Below are 21,026 nucleotides of genomic sequence, written 5' to 3' on the forward strand. Positions count from 1 at the left end.
TTCTCATGGTCTGAGAATTTAGGCACAATTGGACATAAGTTGTTTATTGTGTGGGGATCAATTACATCTCTTGTCTTGTAGTGCAACACACTATTCATTTTGCCAAATGAACAGTAAAAATAAGCTGCTGTAAACTCTGTTAGCCCTTATTGGCTGATGAGATAAATAAAATCTGCCTTTTGATACATAAAATAAACTAAATAGACAGGATTTAATTTAATTTTAATTTAATTCAATTCAATTCAAAGAAATAAACATACATACAGTTCTATCTTCTGACTGTGCCTGTAAAACAAACAATGCTAGAAAAAAATGCACCATAATTAAAGATAAATGCAGACCCCTGATATAAAGGAACCATGTACAAAAAAATAAAATCTCAAAAACTAATAACCATATCCAAAATGACACAAGTATCAGGTAAGTGAAGATCTACCTGCTGACTGCTTGTGATGTCCAGGATCTTGGCGAGCTCTCTGAGGTCGCGGGTCACTTCCTTTAGCAGCAGTTTGAGGCGGTTCCCGATGACATGAACCTTCTCTTTGGCCTCCAGACAGTCGCTGCCCTGAGAGTTGACCAGCAACTGGAGGGACATGTCCTGCAGCGAGGCGACTTTGAGCTGGGAGTCCAGCAGCTCCTGGCGGATTTGCTGTGGAGATTGTGAATTTGAGACATGAATTCTACAACAACAGGAGAACTATAATTATTCACACAGTCAAAGGAGGAAATCCCTCTTAAATTAAGTTTTTGGTCAGATTTTATACTTTTATTTGTGATTCAATCAATGATTTAAAAAAGAAATCTGTATTATGTAATGTTCATTGCACATTAATGGTCAACACTAAGAACAGTGTTCGTGTTAAATGTTGAACTAATCATACTCATATTTATATATTTGCAGGTTAGTACCGTAAGTGTTTTATGATGCTCATGGAGAGTGTCACTGTCCTGGATGGGGTCAATGGGAACCACCTCATTCCTCCTGCGGTCGATGTTTTCTAACCAGAGCAGCAAACCATGACTCATCTCATGGAAGTCCTATTAAGAAGGAAAGTAGAAACTCAACTGTAGAACTGAGCTACTCGTCCATTAAGCCCCTCTGTGTTAATTTGAGGATCTAAAGATGATGCATGGCACCTACTTGACACTGCATAAGAGCCTCCTGTAATGAAGACCTCCACTCCTCCAGTGAACTGCCCAGTTTGTCCCAGTGGTTGTTCATGTCTTTCAGTTTGGCCTGCAGCTCTCGGGACTCCTCAGTGTCTGATTGCACAAACTCAGCGCTGCACAGGTTGATGGACAGCACAATGGCCTTGCGTTTGTCATACGCCTTCTGCAGCTCCTGTTGGCAAACATTTACATTTTACAGTTAATGAAGGCACCCATCCAGAGCAACTTACAGAGGATGTCACAAAGAGAAAAAATATCTCATTTTGACAACAATATAAAGAACCAATAAAAGGACTTGGTCTTAGATGTGTAAACCAATAAAGACCACATGCATCAAGTTACAAAGTTGAACCTCTTATCAAATTTTTAATCAATCAGGAAGCTGATTGAGTGGCCAGAATTATGACAACAGAACTAGGATATGGTAAATAATCTTAAAACAATGTTTGATTCCAACTTAACCAGTAGAAAGTGGAAAGTGATAAAGCTGTCAAGATGGTCTGTCAATCAATTTTTAAGGACTATACCTACATCTCTAGGACATTTTTAAAAAAGTTATTCATTGTAAGAAACAACAAAAGATCAGATTGTTTACAATGCATTATTTCTGCTATCTTAATATTATATATATTTGCTTTAACAGAAGAAGAGACAAGCAAACATATAAGAAAGGAAAAACTGTCATGTACAAAATGATATATAATTTAAAGTAAACAAGCAAACCAAAAAGAGAACAACAATACCTTGAGCTTTTTGATGCGCTGCTCAATCGTTTGGATGTCTGTGCTGAGGTCCAGCCTCCGTTGCTGCTCCAGCTCTTCCTCTGTCTCTGCCAGCCAAGTCCACACATTGTTCAGGTCAGAGTTCAGCTGCTGCCACTGCTGCTGGTTCTGCTTTGTGCGCATTTCTTTGCTGAGGTCCTGAGCCTGCAGGAGCTCCCAGCGCTCAATCACTCCTAGATTACAGCATGTAAGAGATAAAATAATTCATCAGAGCTGTGTCCCACTGGACAAAAGCCTGGCAACATTTACACATTTCAGCCTTTTCTGTCCATATACATTAATTTAAAATGTGTGTTAATGTAGGATTTATGCATGCAAGATAGGTGGTGTAATATTACCTGATGTCTGGGACTCTGAGCTGCTTGGATCTGCCAGTCCAGACACCGTGTCTTCCTCCTCCTTCAGCTCAAAGCCCATCCTCTTAACTGTGTCAATGCTGCCACGACACTCACCCAGCAGCCGCATCTGCAGAATGGATTTGTGTTAACTTACACATATTAGTGTAAACAGATTATGTTACATATTTCAGGAAAGATTTTTCAACTGGATAATCAAGTAATTACTACTTTAAAGGTGAAAGTAATATAATTGGCTAACAAGCTAACAAGCTTTTTAAGTTTCATACCAGTGATGGTTGTTACATATAGATAGACCAAGAATTAATTATCACTTTCTATATAGTTTGTTGCAAAAGAGATTTAATAAAGTGGTTTTTTTTGGCTAGCAGTAGTCATTTAGCCATAAGAGTAACACATACGTATCCCATGTACGAGGCATCCACTTCCGTGCTTATGGGTGTGCGACTGCGGCTGCTGTCTGTTTGTTGCAGGTGGAAGCGGCTGACATCCAGGGGGTGAATATGTGAGTCCATAGAGGCAACCTCCCCTGTAGACACAATATCAAGTTGTCATCTTTGCAGATCATGATCAAATATTCAGTCAAATATACTTTACACCCCAAGAAAAGATAAGACCCGTTCAGACAGAAACACAACATGCGGAGTGCGAAAAATGAGTTGAAAGAAGGAGAAACGCAGATTGTCAAACGGCGAGGGTGCCTGCCGCAGCCTGACAAGTGATCGTATCTGCATTTCCTAAAAAGAAGTAATTTTTTTTCCACCTCACGCACTCCTGTCCTTCTTACACTAAGAGTTGAATCCTTCATTTGAAAGTTCAAAAGCATTTTTCTTGCGCGATGAGTCTCTGTATGAACGGAGCCTATGAAAACTTTACTTAAAACAAATCTGCAATCCCTTCAGCAAGAAGTTCAGAGCTCAGACTTGTTCACTGTGACAATAAAACAACATGCTTTTCTGAAACATAAAATGCACATGAAAAAAATCCAAAGTGGTTAGCTACACAGCACACTGCAAACAAAAGTAAGAAAGCCGGTTAGAAAGAAGGGTTAGGCTGAATTCCATTTCGGTTCTGCTGAATTAGAGACAAAGGCAGAACCAGTGAATTGAAGAGATAAAAATGGAATTGACCCTAACCCCCAGTGTTAGAAAGTGTTGCCATCGGTTACCGTGTGTGCCCAAAGTGTGTATAAGAGAGGAAATCAACTCAAATCAAAGTCCAAGCCGGTGATTAGGCTACAAGTGAGGTGTCACTCAGAGTGCAGCTGTTAATTCTGGCCCCAAACATTTTGTGTCATGCTGGGGTCTGCTGTTGCCTACCAGTGGAGGACCTGTTGAGTGTTTGTTCTGTAAGTTTAACATAGGCCTCAGGGCTCTCTGGGATGACTACATCTGGAAGAAACATTATACAGTACACACATTCAGCAGCGGGCATTACACTGTTTGACTCCATCAGCTGATTAACCTGGTAGTTATCTGCTGTTTTTAACCTTTTTTTATGATTCACCACCACATATTTGCCACAAGTTATCAGTTACAGGAAAATACAATACAATGACAATCTATTGTGTGCCACAGCTTACCCATTCACTGTATAGAACAAATCACATCAACAGTATTAGGGACAGGCTTTGGCTAAAGAGTTATTGTATGAGGTCACCTTTGTACAGAAAGACTTCAAGCCTTAAAAGCCAATCAGATCCAGGTTCCCCAGTGGAATTAATTGTACTTGAAATTTGTGCTATTGCTCACTCTAAATCAATAAATACAAGCCTTAAATTCAGTATAAATGGTTAATGTGGACATATGTGACACTGGTCGAAATAAACTGATATATAAAAACATACCAGATACATACACAAAAAGTATGAAAACTAGAGGAGCTTCATTGTATTTGGCAACAGAGAAAGATTAAAATGTTCTTGGAAGAGGTGAAAGTTATAATCGAGATTACTTCAAAACAAATTTTACTGAATGTAAAACTTTTCCTGTTGGACTTATATCTTACAGCTTTTATAACTTTTATCTTCTAAATATTATTTATATTTTGCATCTATTGCAATCAACATACATTTTGTATAGATTACAAATTGTTTAACTTGCAATTTGGAGGAGCATCTTAGTGTTTATTTTGTTTTTTTTTAGGAGACTACAACTGATTTTTCCAAGATATTCATTTTGTACCAGTTATCTCAGGTTACCTAGTCTTGATGACATTCAGTCCCTGTAATCTCCTTGCAGGGAGCAAAGGTCAGAGTCAGACAACACCTTAGCACTGGCATTTAGTGTATTTCTTTAGTACACTTGAGCTGTACTGATGCAAGGGGTTGCAAGATGATGAATTGGACCATAAAGAAGGAAAATATTATTCTGCTACACATATTTGTATTCATTTTTCTGACTTTTGAAGGAACTGCTCACAACTCTTGCCAATACTTCAGGGGTTACAAGCCATAAAAGCTGGAAACCACAGGATTAAAGGATGCCCTCCCTTCTAAAATAAAACATTTCTGTAGCCATCGTACCTCATACACCATTGCTCTTAGTTTTTTAAGTCTCAACCTTCACTTTAAGCAGAATTGTGTTGTGTGTGTTTGTTTGGAAACTAACCAGACAGGGCAGAGGCATGCCTCTGGAGGAAGTCTCCCTCCTCACTCTGCTGCTCTCTCAGGGCCCTGCTGGCGCTCTCCAGCCCGCGGCTCAGGTCGTAGTCATGGTCCCACTCTAGGGGAATGGAGTCCACGCTGGCTGGGGTGTCCCTGCCCGAGCGCTCGGTCCGGAGCTGCGCCGCCAGGGAGGCTGAGCGTCCGGAGGAGGGCAGAGGTGACAGGAAGCCGTCCCCTAAACGCTCGTTCCACGGCAGGCTGGACAAATCACCAGGCTCGTCCAGCTCCAGCTCACGGTCCGACAATGACACTTCAGTATCATCATCTGCGAGCTGAAGGAAAAGTTCATGACATTGTCAGTTTGTGCTGATTTAATTGTTGATATTTAGACCACTGTTCAGTGCCTGTAAATAAGCCACAATGGACAGTGAAATCACAGATTAACAAAAAAAAAAAAGTTCTCAGGTCTTACAGGAAGTCGAATGAGCTTCTTGTAGTAGCGCTCCACTCGACCAAACACCTCCTGACAGTATCGCTGCAGCTCTTCAAGCTCCTCCTCGATGACAGCAGCATCCAGAGGTTCGCTCTTCTCTATCAGCGACTCTCCCTGGTGGAAGATGTGCTCGATCTTGGCTGTGGTGAGAGAGATCTCCTGCTGGAACGACTGTGGGAATGAAGGAGGAAGAGCTCTGATAAACAAGTCCTCATTAATTCTGTTTTTCCTGATGAACACAAGATTCTTTCACAATCTCAATTTGAAAAATGAACTTCCAGATGTTAATTTCCTGATTTAATTTAACAATTTTAAGATCAGTCAGTATGACTTGTGAGATGGTCATGTTGCAATATTAACTATGCAACATCAGTGTAGCTGCTCTTCACAATGGTAAATATCAGAATATATGAGATAACATGCCTCTAAAACCTTAGAAAATTTGTAGATAAAGTAAAGTAGATAAAGTCCTTTTAAACATATCAAAAACTACAAAGGTCAAATATGTATTTAAGCTTTCTACACCACAGTAAGAATCCTTGAAGAGATTGGCATGTTTGAAATTAATCAAAAGTGAACTTTTTTTGCTCACTTAATTAGTTTCCTATAGACAGAATCTCTGTGACATTGCACTAAGAACAATAGTCACTTCTGTGTAGACAAGAGGCTTTCAGAGATATGTGAAATCAGCAGAATTACTTATTTCAGTTTTAACCGTCAACCATATTTTTAACATTTAAAGAGATATTCTCGTTCCTTATTTGTGCAACTAATAAAACAAAAGAGAATAAATATACAATAGCATAAAAATCCACTTATCATTCAAATTAAAGATAGCTACACCGCCACAAATTTGCAAACATAAGTATTTAAAAAAAATCTAAAAGAGAGGAAAGAGTACAAGTTCCACAACAAAATACTAGAAATAAAAAGAACACAATAAATAAAAACAAGGATTACAATATCTCATATCAACAATATCTTTGGACTGCATGTATCATCATCATGCATCATTTACACAGTACACAGATATCTAGTCAAACACGATCCGATCTATCTGATGTTCCTGCTGTGCTTTTCATATACTGTTGCTTTGCTAGTGTTGTTGATAAACCAAATCTACCCAGCTGTGACATCTCATCATCTCATCACATAAATCAGGTCTCCAACCCAATATTTCAGTTGCTTTTAATGCAATATAATTTTGAAAGCATAGAACATGCATTTTAGATGAACGAGATGTATACACTTTGTAATAACATCATGAAAAAAGAAAACATTCATCATGTTGCTGCTATTATATTGTACCTGCATGATGCAGTGGTTTTCTACAAGGAAGTTACTGTAAAAAACATTATGCTAGAAAATCTCAGTCCAAAAATGTTCAGGAAGCTTGAAGCTACAATAAATCTAAGATAAATATATGTACACACATATATCTGGTGGTCAGTACAAAGTAAAGAAATCAGTGAGAAGGCATTGTGACAAACCTACCCTGAGTTGTTTGATCTTGGCCTGAATGTCACATTCAGAGAAGTGCTCGATGTTGGTCAGCTGCAGGTCCATCTCTGTCAGCCACACCAAGATGCCGTCTCTGGCCGTCTCAAACTCCTCTCTCTGACTAATAAAGTGCTGCACGTTTGAAACAGAGATGCTGCTGTTAGAATGATCTGCACTTGTACATTGTGAAGGCATAATGCATAGAATAGTTCAACAGTTTCTGTGAATTAACCGATGTAATATTCTGCCAAACAGACAAAACACACAGATGCTACCATCTTATATAAAACTGAGAAGATGATTTAGAGATGCGTACAATAAAAGATCATGAATGTAACAATGAACCTTAAGCCTGCGGAGGATTGATGCCACCCTCTTCTGCAGGTTGTCCCATCGCTGATTGGCATTGTGAGCCATCTCCCTCAGACAACAGGAAGAGTCAGTGCGGTTTTCTCGGGCCAGGCGGCGGTATTGCTTATTGATTAACTCCAGCTGGGTGAGGCTTTCATGGACTTGCCTCTGGAAGGCCTACAGAAACACAGACATTTGTTAATATGGTGATAATCGACAGTGGCATCATTTTCCCTGTTTCAGTTTAAGTTTTTAATATGCAGTGCCTCAAATTTCTTTAGTTCCTCCTTGGCTACAGTGTACAGGACACCAGAGGAGTTGGGCAGAGCAGCAGTCTTTTCTGAAGTGGCCAGCCACTCCTCAAATCGTGCAAAGTCATCTAGGAATTTCTGCCATAAACGCCACGTCTCCTCAATCCTAAGAGAGAGAAATATTGAAAATGTAGTGAGGAAAACATTATATTTTCACTACTCTTTGTGTTTTCAACCCATATATGACATCTTACTTGAGTCTCCTCTCCATAGACAAGGCACAGATGCTCCTCCAGCGGCGATCAAGGCTACGAGTTGCCTGCTGGATGGAGTCGCACTCTGCATCGGTGGCACAGGCGTCACAGTCATGTAGAAGCACCTCACACAGATTCAGTACAGACGCCACTCCTGTACTGTGCTTCTCTATGTCGCGCTGAAGCTCCTGAATAGTCAGAGAAGAGAAACAGAAAATGAGTTCATTTTCAACACAGCTCTTTATTTATCTGTACAATTCAAGCTTTTAGAAACTACATTTCAGGTCTCTATATGCCTGTTTAATTTGTTATTGCTGTATTCTTCTTATTAAGAAAAAGCTTTAAAACATTATATCCATGAAAGGAGCAGAGTTCAGTACCTTTTAGCTAACATCTGGGGTTTACAACTACTAAAAGTAACTGCTCAGGCTAGTTCGAGGATGCAGGTTTACAGTGAATTTCTGCAATGATAAAATATATTTTCTAATGTAGTACTGTTCTTAGTACTGTACTCTGCTGTACATTATGTTACCTGCTGCAGATCGAGCTTCCTCTGAATCTCCTGGAAGTCACAGGAGTCGTAGGCGATGGGTTTGGACAGCTCGGTCTCAATGTGGGCCAGCCAGGAGCGAAGGCTGCTCATGTTCTTATCCAGCTGCTGGACGGCCACCAGCGTTTCTCTCAGCTTCTTCACTCTGTGAGGGTAATTCATTCAACTCTGTCAGTACAACCTAATGCAAGTAAGTTTTGCAAGGGACAGAAAAAATGTTCAAAATGTTCAGGTGTGTCTTGTCACCTTGCTCCAATGAGATCCAGGAGGTGCTGCCAGCGGTCGCTGACTTTGTTCAGCTTTTGTTCAATTTCAGCTGCTTTGCTCTTGTGACTGGCTTTGGCCAGACGTTCTCCCAGCTGGTGCAGCTGCAGCTTGTTCTCCTCAGCCACAGTGATCTCCTCCTGGTAGTCCTGACATAACACAACACAACTAAAAGTTTGAATGCTTCACTTAAAAGCTAGAATGAGAGCCAATGAAATGTAAAAGGATTTTACTGCAGTTATTTCATGTGCATAATGGACAAAAAACAAAACAAAACAAAACAAGCGTGTGTTGTGAGACTGGGCTCCTGTCTACACAGGAGAGCAGAGACAAAGTGGTCTTTAGAAGTGTCTGCGTGGTCAGGTCTCATTACTCTTGTAGCTTCTAAATGAATCTCTTGTGGTTTAAGTTTAGTTTCTTTCCTGTGTCGTGTTTGTACTTTCATGTTTCTGCATTATATTACCGTTTCATCGTCTTCGGTTTCAGCTGATAGGAGCTGAGTTAAGTTACTGCTGCTTAAAACCCAACAGTTCCTGGTTTTGCTGCTTCATAATAAAAGCTTTTAAATAACAAAACAACAGGGGACTTTTATTGTAAAGAAGTTACAGGAAATGAAATGCCCAGTGTAGCCGCTCCACTAAAGACAAGTGCATATCAGTTAAAAGACACACACCTCCGTAGAGTCCGTAAATTCCTGTTGTGCTGTACTGACGTGCCAAGTCAAACCAATACCAGCTAAACAGCAAAAGTGAACAGAAAAGAGGCTCTAGTCTCTCCATTATTTCACTCACGAGAGACAGAGGTGACAAGAAGATGTTCAGCTACCTTGCGGGGGGGGGGGGGGGTGCTGCAAGGGGAGGCAGGGTGGTGCAGGCTATTGGCAGAGACTGAAGTTGGAGCACAGGTAAAACTAAAGTAAAGAGCAAGTGGAGGGGGCTTAGCCACTGCTGGTGTGGGGCCTGTCTACAGAAAATAATGCTGTTGGTGCATGGCATCTGACGGCATTGTTTTTTAGTCCCAATACACTCTTATTTTTAAAGATAGTATAATTAAAATTATGAGGAATAGCAGATATCAACATGATGATAAGAAGCTTGGTGCTAACTGTTTTTTTTTTTTTTTTAAACTGCTGATGCTAAATTTTACATAAACAGTAAATGATATGTCCACTCAGACATATTTCTGTTTACCTTGCGAAGCTTCTCGATCATCTCTTCGATGCTGATGTCTCCGTTTTGGGACACCTTGCTCTCCATGTTGGTGAGCCACTCGCAGAGCTCCTTGTACTTCTCGCTGAACACGGTCCACTCATTCAGCTTCTCACTCACCTGCTGTCTGCGGAGGGACAGCTGCAGAGGTACAGCAATATATATTCAGTTAAGTGCATCACTGTGCCAAATGCATAAAAACGATCAGTCGAGACATTTTAAACACTGATGTCAAAGAGTCTGAAAAGGAAGCAGAGATCAGAGAGATCACTGCACCATGACTGATTCATTTGCATCAAGCAGCGGCTGTGTGTTTCCTGTGTGCACATTTTATCGACGCTACACAGGATGCAACTGAAAAAAATTATGACCTTGAGGTTTCACTTTTGCACACCAAAGGAACTGCTGTAGACAGTAAAATTTTCTTTTTAGAATCTGTACTGAAGTGCCATTTTGAGTTACACTGTATCAGACAATGGTGCATACTCCATTCACAAGTTACAGATTTTTTCAGACATGTGAAAGCCAATGTGAGAAAAAAAAACAGAGTTGTAACACTTGTTTTGTCTTCTTGTTATACTTTCATTTAACGGTCTCTGTGTGAACATTCTCCCTCCATAAGGCTCTATTTCATTTTTAAAACTCATTAGTCAAATATATATTCCATCTTTTATCCTGATGATATATTTGATGTTGGCAAACTGTCACCATCCAGACCATAATATACAAGTCTTGTGATTTTATTTGACACCAGCACCATCATTTGGTATCTCAAGGAAATAGAGAGACAAAACCATAGTCACACCTGTGTGGTATAAATGTTACTACATAACTAATAATGTAAATGTAAATGTAATGTAAAATAAAGATATGATAGTTGTTCATTCTTGTGGTCCCCAATAAAGTTGAATAAGGCCTCATTAGCCCATTAGATACTCAGTATACAGTATATATAGTATAGTATAGTATAGTAATATATTCAGGAAACCAGTTACGCACATGTATGCGTAGTAGTGAACTGTACCTGATGGCAGATTTCGTCCCACTGCCGATGCAGCAGCTCAATTCGCTCCTGAAGGACAGACAGGTCCTCAGCACTGATGTAGCAAGACAGAGACTCCCGCAGCACCGTTAGATGGGCCAGGTCCCCCGTCCAGCCATCAAATGTGTTCTCCAGGTCCTGTTATTGAAACAGAAGTAGTATTATTCGTTTGTAAATCTTGCCAACAGGACTTTTACCAACACCTCAAGATTCCCAAAGCAATGCTGAATTTCAGCCCTGTGTTCTAGGTATGTAAAGTTTCCTTTGTGTAAAATTTCCACTTGATGAAATAACTGAAAAATGCCTGGAGGCTGTTACCTTGCAGCGCATCTGCTCAGCTTGCAGATCCTCGTGGTGATCAGGAAGAGGCTGAGACAGCTGCCGTTTGAAGGCCCGAAGTTTTTCCAGTGATCCACCAATCCCTCTCTCACACCTCTCCCAGTCCTGTATATGACAAAAACAATGGTTGCAACTGCATTAGTGCAATATAACGTAAGAGTTATACAGCAAAATAACTTCCATTAATCTCTCTATTATGACTTCTTTGGCATTCAAACCAAAGTAAAAGCTGGTTGTGCATCTTGGTGGAAGTTTTGAAAAACAAAAAGGAAAAGAATTCAAACTACAAAGCAAAAACATTTATAGTCTCCCTTCAAAGTCCCCTGAGACTTGGTTTACCTTTAACAAGGTGGCAAGCTCTTTCTTCTGTTCTTCCAGACAGAGGCTGGCATGTTTCCATCGCTCCTGGATCTCAGTAAGCTCTGCTTGCAATGCCACCTCCGCCCGGCTATCAGCTGACAGGAGCAGTTGTCTGCCAGCCTCCACTGTCAGGATGTAGCTGCCCTGCTGACGCTGCAGCACCTTCTCCTTCAGCTGAAACGGAAAGCACAATCAGATAAAATTATTTTTAATTAACAGCAAAACCAACACATGTAGATGAACAGTAAACATTGAGTCAGTATCAATTTTTAAAGCCCTCTTTTGCACCTAAACTACATCAGTCTCTGCTGTAGCTGTTGTTTTACGAGTACGTTTATTCTCTCTTCATCGATCAAGATTTTGATCTTTTTGCCAGGATCTGCTGCATCACACGTCTTAGTCACCATGACAAAGACCCATTGAGACTAAAACATTAATCATTTTGGCGAATATTTGCCTGCACTGGAGACATTAATGGGTGGACTCTTTCTGTCCAGCACAATCTAGATAAATCTGAGATGTGTACTTTTACATGATCTACCTGGACAGCGTCCAACATGGAGCGAGCTTGCTGCAGAGGCACTGTAGTCCCTGACTGAAGGGCTTCTGCAGGGTGGGATACTTCCACTAGCCATCTGCGCAGCTTCTCCACCATCTCTCTGTAGCGCTGCCACTGGCGGATCAGACCATCGATGATGCCCCGCCTCTGTTGAGCCCGCCGCACCACACCCTGCCACTGGTTACTCAGGAGAGCCAACTTCAGGTTGAACTCATCTCTGCAGGAGGGGGAAGTAATATAAATTGTTAAAAGAGAAATATATTTACTAGGCCTAGCAATGTTCTGCTCAGAGCAATACTGTATAAGACATTAAATCTTATGACAAACAGAGTAGAAACAGTGTTTACCTGTCATCCACCTGCCCCTGCTCTAACATCCTCTGTCCATCACTGATGATTGAGTGCAGGATCTGTTGTCGACTGAACATCTCAGCTTGGAATAACTGGAAGAAAGCATGTTGATGTTTAATGATTAATACATTTTTTTAAAAAGTAGCAGTTTCAGTGTTCTTTATTTCAAAGAGACTCTGACCTCATGAGCTTTTTGCTGCTCCATCAAACTCTGGTAGTTCCCAGAAATCTCCACTGCCAGATTCTCTTCTGTTTGGACCAAGAACTCCATCCATGTTTCGCACTTCTCCAGGAAGGTCTGCTGCTGCAGCAGGAAGGACTGCAGTTTGCTGCAGAGAACCAAACAGCAATTGAGAAAATAAAATACATAATTTTGTTGCCCACGTATTCCACCATCTCACAAGGCCAAGTTACTGGCCTTTACTGTACGTCCTTGTCTTTTTGACATTATTTATGTGAATTATTTATTTTCAGAAATTGATATACAGCATTGTACACTCTGTTGGGAAAGGCTGTTACTTTTTGTATTACCTTGTACCATATCTTTAATGTGTCATCATACCTGAATCGTTCTGTGGTCTGTGCTGAGGCTGTGGACCAGCTCCTGTTGAGGTTCTGCATGCGTTTGATCTCTGAATCGTTGAGAGGGAGCCGGTAACCGAGCTCATTTAGACGCTCCAGCTCAGGAGCCATACTGCTGAATTTCAGCATGAGCCTCTGAAAGAGGAAGAGAGATAAATGTCATATGTCTCAGTTTCAATAAAATTGATTTTTTCAACTAACTGACAAAATGAAAACAACAACAAAAACAAACCTTGAGCTCCTCCATGCGGTCTTGGATGACAGTGAGGTCGGTGCAGCCGTTGGGATCTTGCACCTTCAGAGCCTCCTCAGCTTCAATGATCCAGCATCCCAGTGAATCCAGCTGATCATTGAAGGTTTCATAGTCTTGAACTCCAGTCTGGTGTGGAGGAGATATGTCAGTAAAATTCATGATTCCAACTGGCTGACTGACAATGGACAACTTTGATTCAAAACTGTTTGTCATAAATCTTTTACTCTACCTGCAGAGTGGTGAGCTGTCTGGTCAGCGCCTGTTCCACAGCAGACAGCCGCTGGGTGAGAGAGAGATGATCTGACTGGATGGCAGATGCTGCCGATGTGTCCACCTGCTGTTTCAGCTGATCTCCCAGTTCTTGAAGAACCTGCAGGGAGGCCTGCGCTGGAGCCTGGGATCGGAGAACCTCCTGAGAAAAAACACCCATAAAATTTATAGTGGAGCATCTTTTTCATTCTACACACAAAAAAACATAAAACAAAATGCCACATGGAAAAACAGTATGCATCAATTGGACGGCACAGAGAGACATTTTTAACTTTCACTTGATAAAAATAAACAAGAATCTGCTGAGAAACCTCATTTCATTACACGTTAAAATACATCATCGTATACTGAGTGTTTGCTTAGATGTAAAATGAGTCAGCAGTGGCACAGCTGTGGCCTCACTCACACTGCATTCTTGGATCCAGTCGGACACTTCTTCGTCAGCGATGTCCTTGCTGCAGGCGAGCTTGAGGAGCTGGTCTGCTTTTTCCTCCTGCAGCTGGAGGCTGTTGCAGCTCTGCTCATAAAGCTCTTTGTAGCGCTGCCACAGTTGCAGCAGGGCTTTGCTGCTTCTCAGACGCTCCGCAATCTCCTCCAATAAGCCGGTCCACCTGAGGGAAAATATGACATGTAATAATGTCAACGTCATCTTCTTTTTAATAGAATGAAACATAGCCAATACTGCCTCAGATATTGTGGTGTACAGATATAAACTTTGATTTCTTTAAAAGTAAACATCACATTTAACTGATTATGTTGAATATTTTCTTGACTTGCATGCATTAATATACATTGTATACATACATGTACTATTTTTTCCTTTGTCTTTTTTCACATATTGTTGTTTATGTATGTTTTCATTAATATTGGATCATTGGTTACTGATTATTGTTTTCTTTTTTTGCAAATTCCTGAAATTATGTTAACTTGTTTTTTGTTATTGTTATTAAATCACCTTGCATTGACATCCTTGAGGGCATTGTTGAGAGAATCTGATACTGAAGGGTGACACTCCTTCAGCAGTTGGTGGGTCACAGCACCAAACTTTCTCAGACTGCTCTCCTGTTTCTCCAGTTCCTCCTGCAAATCCTGCAGAGGTGACAGACAAATGCAGCGTTTCCAGTGAGGATACAGAGTGTACAGGACCAAATTTAGAAACATTCCCCTGATGAAAAAATATAAACATATGAAACAACATGTACAAATGTTATCAATAGAAACAAATTTCTCTGGATGACTACAGGCCAGCTGACAGGTATAATAAATCATCGCAACATACCTGCAGACTTTGCACCTGCAGCTGAACAGCTTCCAAGGAGCCAGTGAGGAGGCGGAAACGAGACACGGAGTACCGACCCTCCATCAAGTGGCCATTGATCTCTTCTGAAGCCCGCTTGTATAGACTCCACTGATCCAGCACTGACTTCAGGCTGATGTTTAGTTGCCTGATCTGTTGAAGGTGAAAAAACACATGCAGTGACACTCAGTAACTTGTAAAGACCAGGTCAGAAAAACGGGAAGAGCAGAGTGGTGCAGAATAGATGGATGTAACCGAAGTACCACATTAAAGCTTACCAAGTGGTCCAGGTTAGCCCAGGTGTGATTGACACCCTGGAGCGTCTCCATGACGATAGCACAGGCCTCATCGGTCTTGTTCTGGACAAGGGCACAGCCCTGCTCCTCCACCCTCTCTAGTTCTTTCTCTTTTTCCTTCACCAACTCTTCCATTTCCTAAAAAAATCCATTTATTTACAAACATGGACCCAGAAAGGCTTGATAATAACAGCATAAAATAGTTACATGTTTTAATAAAACAGTGCTGGCACAGTAAGAGCAGACTACCTGGCAGTCTTTGAGAGCATTCTGCACAGATGTCAAATCCTCTATCCGGTGTTTCCTCTTTAACCGTTCTTCTTGAGTTGCCATCCAGGACTTGAGGGCCTGAACGCTGCTCTCATATTCCAACCACATCTCCAAAAGGCTCTCGAGGAACTGAATCTGCAAGTAATTCATACCAATAAAACTGTAACATCCTACATTTTGCACTAATAAATGTCAGTGGCTGTTATTCTTTCATTAAGTGCCTCTGGCCTCACCCGCTCATTGATGCGGCCTTGTAGGATCTGCCAGCGTCGGTTCATGGCTCCTAGTCGCTCAGCGAAGTCTGTTTTATCACTGCGCTTGCTCTCCACATCCTGACCACTGATCTGCAGCACTGACTGGTTGACAAAGTCCACGGTCAGCTGCTTACAGCTCAAATCCACTCTGAAGCCCTGAATTGGAGGGAGAAAAAACAGTAGATTCACAAATAAAATGGCAATCACAGTTCATCAGTCATAATCATAGATGACATCAACATAATTATTGGGTTATTAAGAGTCCATACAAGGAATACTCAAAGATGCAATCAGGAACATGTTTAAACACCTAAACTTTGGATACACACAAATACCCTAAAAGGATAACTTCTGTATTTTTCAACCAGGTTACAATTTTCCCATGTTTTTGTGTCTAAGTGACTAATGGAGACAGCAATTTTTGAAATTGGTCCAGTATTTAGGAAGAGTGCTGCGGCTGGCTGAAATAAAATCGAGCTGCAACATAATTCCTCTAGGCAACCTTGTAGCGTCAAAGAACATCCACTAAAAGTGCTTATTTTTGCTGACAGGCTTAGATTGTTATTGCAAATATCTTACAAAATTATGGAAAGGATAACACGGTTTTTAAAGACTAAGAATGTATTTTTTTTAACCACAGACACGATATTGGTCTGTTCAAAGTGACAGTGACCTAACTGGTCTACCGCTGACTCTTGTTTGTGTTATTGTGTGACTTTTGGTGTTTTTGTTGGTTTGTGTTATTGTCTAAAGTTTGGTGTTTTAAAGGGTTAAAAACTGATAGAGACAGCAGTAGAACTGAAAGGTTTCTCAAAGGAGTCTGGTCACTTTGAAAAGAGAGATATTGCATCTATTCCTGGTTAAAACAAGGGATCTTACACTTTAGAAAAGGTCTATCTCTGTAGCAATCCTTGTAACTTGTACTACTACACTTATAATAACAATCCGAGCCTGTCAGTGGCAAAAACGAGCACTTTTAGAAAACGTACTTTGCATACAGGCATGATAAGTATGGTAAGTCCACTACAGTACCTTGTATTTTTGCAGGTAGTCCTGAATCACATTTGACCCCACTGCACTCTTCAGGTTTTCTTCATCCTCCTCTATGACGTTCTCCATCAGCGATATCCAGTTAAAAAGCTCAGAAATGGCGTGACGGGAGGCCAACTTCTCCATTTGGATCTGAGTAAAAAAATAACACCCGAAACAGCAACATGTTAAACATCCAGGATGAAAACAAACGCACATCCTGCCAGTTTGAGGGCAAACCCGTGTGAAAACTGTGTGTACAGGAGCGGTGTAGAAAGGTGTAATCCTATTTGCCCTGGAGCAGCTAAGCCTGTTCAGTTGGGCTGCATGTGACGATACCTGATGCAGCTTCTCCTGGACCACTGGGATGCGTGTGAGCAGCTCAGTCCACTGAGTGTCGATGCGTGCCAGGTCGGACCGCAGCACCACCGTGTCCACTTTCTTCAGACGCAGCAGCTGGTTGCCCTCGGTTACCACTGAGCTCTTCAAGCTTGACTTGCCTTCAACTTCCTTTGAAAACTCCTGAGACAAACAGAGACAGAAGTCACAAGCTGCTATTCAATCAAAGGTGTATTTTTTGATGATACTACAAATAGGGCTTTTACATATTATTACTACATCTATGACAACTACTATTATTAACAATTTTACAATTATAGGAAATACAAATTTCACAAACAATTACACTATAATATATATTTTTAAACATCTTAATGGATATATGCAGTATGGTGGCTCAGTGATGAGCACTGTCACCTCGAAGCAACAAGATCCATTTCGTATGGAGTTTCTCCTCATACTCAAGCGGGTTTCCTCTGGTCTATTGTTATTCCATCCCAAAACCATGATTTTAATATTGATTTTAAGATTTTACTGATCACTGATCACAAAGCCTGTGTGGTTCTAGTCCCAAGGTACATAGTGGAAATATTGACTCCATAGGAGCCATGTCATGGCCTTAGATCCCCAGGTGGGGTCATTCTGGTTGTTCTAAAGTCGAGGCTTAAAGGTGACCATGCCTTTGCCATCAGGGCCCCTTGACTTTGGAATGACCTGCCTGAGAAGATAAGGCTTAGATAATCAGTTTGAAGTCACTTCTTAAAACCCATTATTATAGACTTACTCTTATGTAATGTATTCTTTTTTATTTTGTATTTTATTATTCTTTATTCTTTGTATTAACTTATATTAACATTGTTTTATTGTTCTTATCTCTGTTAGTGTTTATATGCATATAAAATTAATAAAACTGATTCAGGATAAAGACACAAAAGTTGGTTGCAATGTTGGTTTCTGAACATCACACTGTGGCTGCCCACTGCTCATGAATAGTCAACATGGGTCAGATGCAGAGACTAATGTCCCAACAGGGATTTATTTTTTTTTTGGTCTAACTAAACTGCATGGATAATCATTTTCTACAGTTTTCCCCACAAATACTGAACTACTGTGTATCTGACAGTGTAGCCTGGTGTAAATATCTAATAGTTTTAGCACTGTTGCTGGCAAAGAGCCTAAATGTCCATGGATCAAAGCAGGTAACAAATGTAAGCAAAAACAAAAAAATCCATGGACTCACAAGGAAAGCAGAGAGATGGTCTCTGACAGTTTCCAGCTCCTGTGGGACCAACACCGCCTGTGTGTTCCAAAACTCCAGACGCTCCAGAGCAGACTGCAGCCACTGGCTGAGCTCTGCACACTCCCTCTGATACCTGCAGGAAAACCATAGGACAATGTCATGCAATGAGTTCAGAAATCACAGGTACAGTCTATCTGCTTCAGACTTTTTAAGCATTTTATTTAGTAAAATGAAGACGTGCACTGAAGTCTGTGCAATTACTAATCATTGCTAAGCTCCCCATTTTAATTTAAGACGCTTGTAAAAGATAATGTTTCTTAGGTTCCCTATAGTACAGAACATATTGATTTTAATGCCTTTAAATAGTTCAGATTCTGATGTGTTTCAGACCTGGTCCAGTGTTTCAGGATGGCCTCCAGGCGCTGCAGCTCCTTATTGACCTTGCTGGTGTTGTTGAGCCAGTGTTCCCCCAGCAGTGCAAGTTGACTCTCCAGTGCAGGACAGCACACTGACAGCAGGAGATGTTTTCCCTCATCCAGCACCTGATAGAGCTTGTGCTGGTGCTCTGTCAGTCTCCCCTTGAGACCCTTTACAGAGAATGGAAGAGGAGCAGATGGACAACAAACTCTTAGAAAAGTGAAAGTGTAGCTGAAACAGCAACAGGCGAGAAGGTTAGGGTGAACAAATACTTTGTCATTTCTACTTTGCAAAAGAAATCCTGCACACTGTTTAACTTGCAATATAACATTTATTTGTGACATTTCGGTACAAGACCTTCATCAGCGTACCGAAATGTCACATATAAGTATTATGTTACAAGTTAGACAATGTGTGGGAGCACTTTTGCAACTTTTTGGTCTAGTTGCTTCTCCTACGCACCTGTCTCATCTAATAGATGAGGTTATCAAAACAAAAACTTTATGCTATATCCTAGACTTTGCATTCAAGTTCCTTTGTACCTGATACAATGAGATTCTGTCCATAAGCCTCTCTTCAGTCTCCTCCACCAGTCCAACAGTAGGGATACTTCCTTCAACTGCCTCCAACTGGCGGTTCAGACTCTGGTAATCCTGCACCAAGCGGCACCAAGTCTGAAAAAAAGAACACATGCAACATTTGCAATTAACACAGCTGACAGGTGAGCCTCTGAGAGAGATTTTCTTACCAGTAGAGGTAGTAGGCCAGAAAAATAAGCTATTTAAATTATGATATCATCACACTTCCTATGAATGTATCGGTATGTTTTCAAAAGATAAATAACACAATTAGCATTTCCTCTCTCACCTCCAGGATACACTCCAGCTCCACTCCTTTACTGTGTGCCTGTTTGAGGACACTCTGAGCTTCAGCCAGTGTCTCCTCCAGGGCCTGACTCTCTTTAGGAAGCATCAGACCACTGATTTTTCTGAAATACGTTTCTGTTAGAATCATATGGGACTCCAGACCCTGGAAGAACTCCTGAAAAATACAAACGGACACACACAAACAAGCAAATGGCAAGTTATTTTTCTGTTGGTAGTTTCTCTCCAGCACACTGTTGATTATAAATATTGTTTAAGCCTTTCAGAGCTCCAAGTTGAACAAACCTTATGTTTGTCCAGGTGATTCTGGACCTCTTCCACAGAACTGGCGATGATCCTCTGATCAGCAGCCATCTTGTCTTTAGCTGTGTCCACCAGGTCTGTCAGGTCCTGCAGAGCTCGCTCGTACTGCTCCTTTAGAGCCATGTTCTGGTTCAGGCCACTGCGCCGGGAACCCACTGTCATCACCAGCTCCTCATAAGAATCCTGAAAACACGCATGAAGAATATGTTTTCATTTAATTTTAATTTATTTGAAACTATACCATCAGCCTTTCTCCTTTTTTCATGTTCTTGTATCATGCATCATGTTTGTTCCGCTAGACTGAGGTTTTCCAAAGTCTACTCAAACAAACCAAAACATTTTTATATAAAACATAGGTCTTCTAAACTCATGTTTATAAGAGGTTCATAACTTTTATCTACTTAAACTTTTTCTTAAATTATATTTTTCACAAAAATATAATCTATAACCAATAAAACCTATACTGAGCAGCTTTTTATGTGGATTTCAAGCTGAGCATCTTTTAGTGAGAGCAGTCATTGATGTTACCTGGAGCTTTAGTATTTTGTTTGTTGATATCTGATCTGCCTGAAGTGCTGCTCCTCTGGTTTTGAGCTCCGTAATCCTCTGTTCAAAGTCTTTCAGGCTCTCCTCTGCACTGGCAATAACCTGGGACAACATAGACAGTAATAATGAAGAACATTCACAATCATTTTTTTGTTCTCTGTAAGCTTTGATGGGTGTGTGCATGCACACATATATCTGTAGAGCTTGCATTACCTCCAGCTGTTTTGAGGCTGGTCTATCCATGGCTCCAGCTAAGGCTTGCAGGATCTGGCACTTGGTCTCAATTAAAGCAGTTTGGAGAAGTTGCAACTCAGTCTGTATTAGACAAAAGACAAGTTATAAATATAAATACATATTTATAAATGTAGGGTATTTATAGATATAATACTGGAAATATATGGCTAGACGGAAATGTTCATGTTGTGTGTTTTGTAACTGTGATCAAGTTCAATAAAAGCAAACATGATTTAACACAATAGAAATAAACATTTCCTTAACAGTTATTAGCTCTGCAAATCTGACTACTGTGTAAAGGTTTCACAGTGGATTTTCATGAAGAAAAATAAATCATGAAAGGCAACAATTCAAATATTTTCTGAAAAATAGCTTTAG

The 21,026-nt window shown here is 40.6% G+C and overlaps 1 protein-coding gene across 1 annotated transcript in view; it reads right to left on the bottom strand.

Annotated features, from left to right (window-relative positions):
* syne1b (spectrin repeat containing, nuclear envelope 1b) overlaps positions 1 to 21,026 on the bottom strand; it is a 101,500-nt gene that overhangs the window by 5,438 nt on the left and 75,036 nt on the right. The window contains exons 102-141 of the mRNA XM_084742499.1: positions 20,628 to 20,729; positions 20,397 to 20,516; positions 19,851 to 20,051; positions 19,549 to 19,722; positions 19,224 to 19,355; positions 18,655 to 18,851; positions 18,265 to 18,397; positions 17,025 to 17,207; positions 16,689 to 16,838; positions 15,636 to 15,812; positions 15,382 to 15,537; positions 15,115 to 15,270; positions 14,819 to 14,989; positions 14,495 to 14,628; positions 13,946 to 14,150; positions 13,499 to 13,681; positions 13,249 to 13,395; positions 12,997 to 13,151; positions 12,616 to 12,763; positions 12,432 to 12,526; positions 12,067 to 12,301; positions 11,505 to 11,699; positions 11,145 to 11,270; positions 10,809 to 10,964; positions 9,767 to 9,925; positions 8,559 to 8,725; positions 8,295 to 8,457; positions 7,763 to 7,950; positions 7,524 to 7,674; positions 7,252 to 7,434; positions 6,901 to 7,038; positions 5,386 to 5,577; positions 4,918 to 5,245; positions 3,628 to 3,699; positions 2,710 to 2,837; positions 2,291 to 2,417; positions 1,914 to 2,125; positions 1,142 to 1,342; positions 910 to 1,038; positions 437 to 649 (exon numbers count right to left, since the gene is read on the bottom strand). Of these exons, the coding sequence (XP_084598625.1) occupies positions 437 to 649; positions 910 to 1,038; positions 1,142 to 1,342; positions 1,914 to 2,125; positions 2,291 to 2,417; positions 2,710 to 2,837; positions 3,628 to 3,699; positions 4,918 to 5,245; positions 5,386 to 5,577; positions 6,901 to 7,038; positions 7,252 to 7,434; positions 7,524 to 7,674; positions 7,763 to 7,950; positions 8,295 to 8,457; positions 8,559 to 8,725; positions 9,767 to 9,925; positions 10,809 to 10,964; positions 11,145 to 11,270; positions 11,505 to 11,699; positions 12,067 to 12,301; positions 12,432 to 12,526; positions 12,616 to 12,763; positions 12,997 to 13,151; positions 13,249 to 13,395; positions 13,499 to 13,681; positions 13,946 to 14,150; positions 14,495 to 14,628; positions 14,819 to 14,989; positions 15,115 to 15,270; positions 15,382 to 15,537; positions 15,636 to 15,812; positions 16,689 to 16,838; positions 17,025 to 17,207; positions 18,265 to 18,397; positions 18,655 to 18,851; positions 19,224 to 19,355; positions 19,549 to 19,722; positions 19,851 to 20,051; positions 20,397 to 20,516; positions 20,628 to 20,729 (6,582 nt within the window). The remainder of the gene's footprint in view (positions 1 to 436; positions 650 to 909; positions 1,039 to 1,141; positions 1,343 to 1,913; positions 2,126 to 2,290; positions 2,418 to 2,709; positions 2,838 to 3,627; positions 3,700 to 4,917; positions 5,246 to 5,385; positions 5,578 to 6,900; positions 7,039 to 7,251; positions 7,435 to 7,523; positions 7,675 to 7,762; positions 7,951 to 8,294; positions 8,458 to 8,558; positions 8,726 to 9,766; positions 9,926 to 10,808; positions 10,965 to 11,144; positions 11,271 to 11,504; positions 11,700 to 12,066; positions 12,302 to 12,431; positions 12,527 to 12,615; positions 12,764 to 12,996; positions 13,152 to 13,248; positions 13,396 to 13,498; positions 13,682 to 13,945; positions 14,151 to 14,494; positions 14,629 to 14,818; positions 14,990 to 15,114; positions 15,271 to 15,381; positions 15,538 to 15,635; positions 15,813 to 16,688; positions 16,839 to 17,024; positions 17,208 to 18,264; positions 18,398 to 18,654; positions 18,852 to 19,223; positions 19,356 to 19,548; positions 19,723 to 19,850; positions 20,052 to 20,396; positions 20,517 to 20,627; positions 20,730 to 21,026) is intronic.

This window comes from Lutjanus erythropterus, chromosome 18, assembly GCF_056507025.1.
Source record: "Lutjanus erythropterus isolate fLutEry1 chromosome 18, fLutEry1.hap2, whole genome shotgun sequence".
Taxonomy (NCBI): domain Eukaryota; kingdom Metazoa; phylum Chordata; class Actinopteri; order Lutjaniformes; family Lutjanidae; genus Lutjanus; species Lutjanus erythropterus.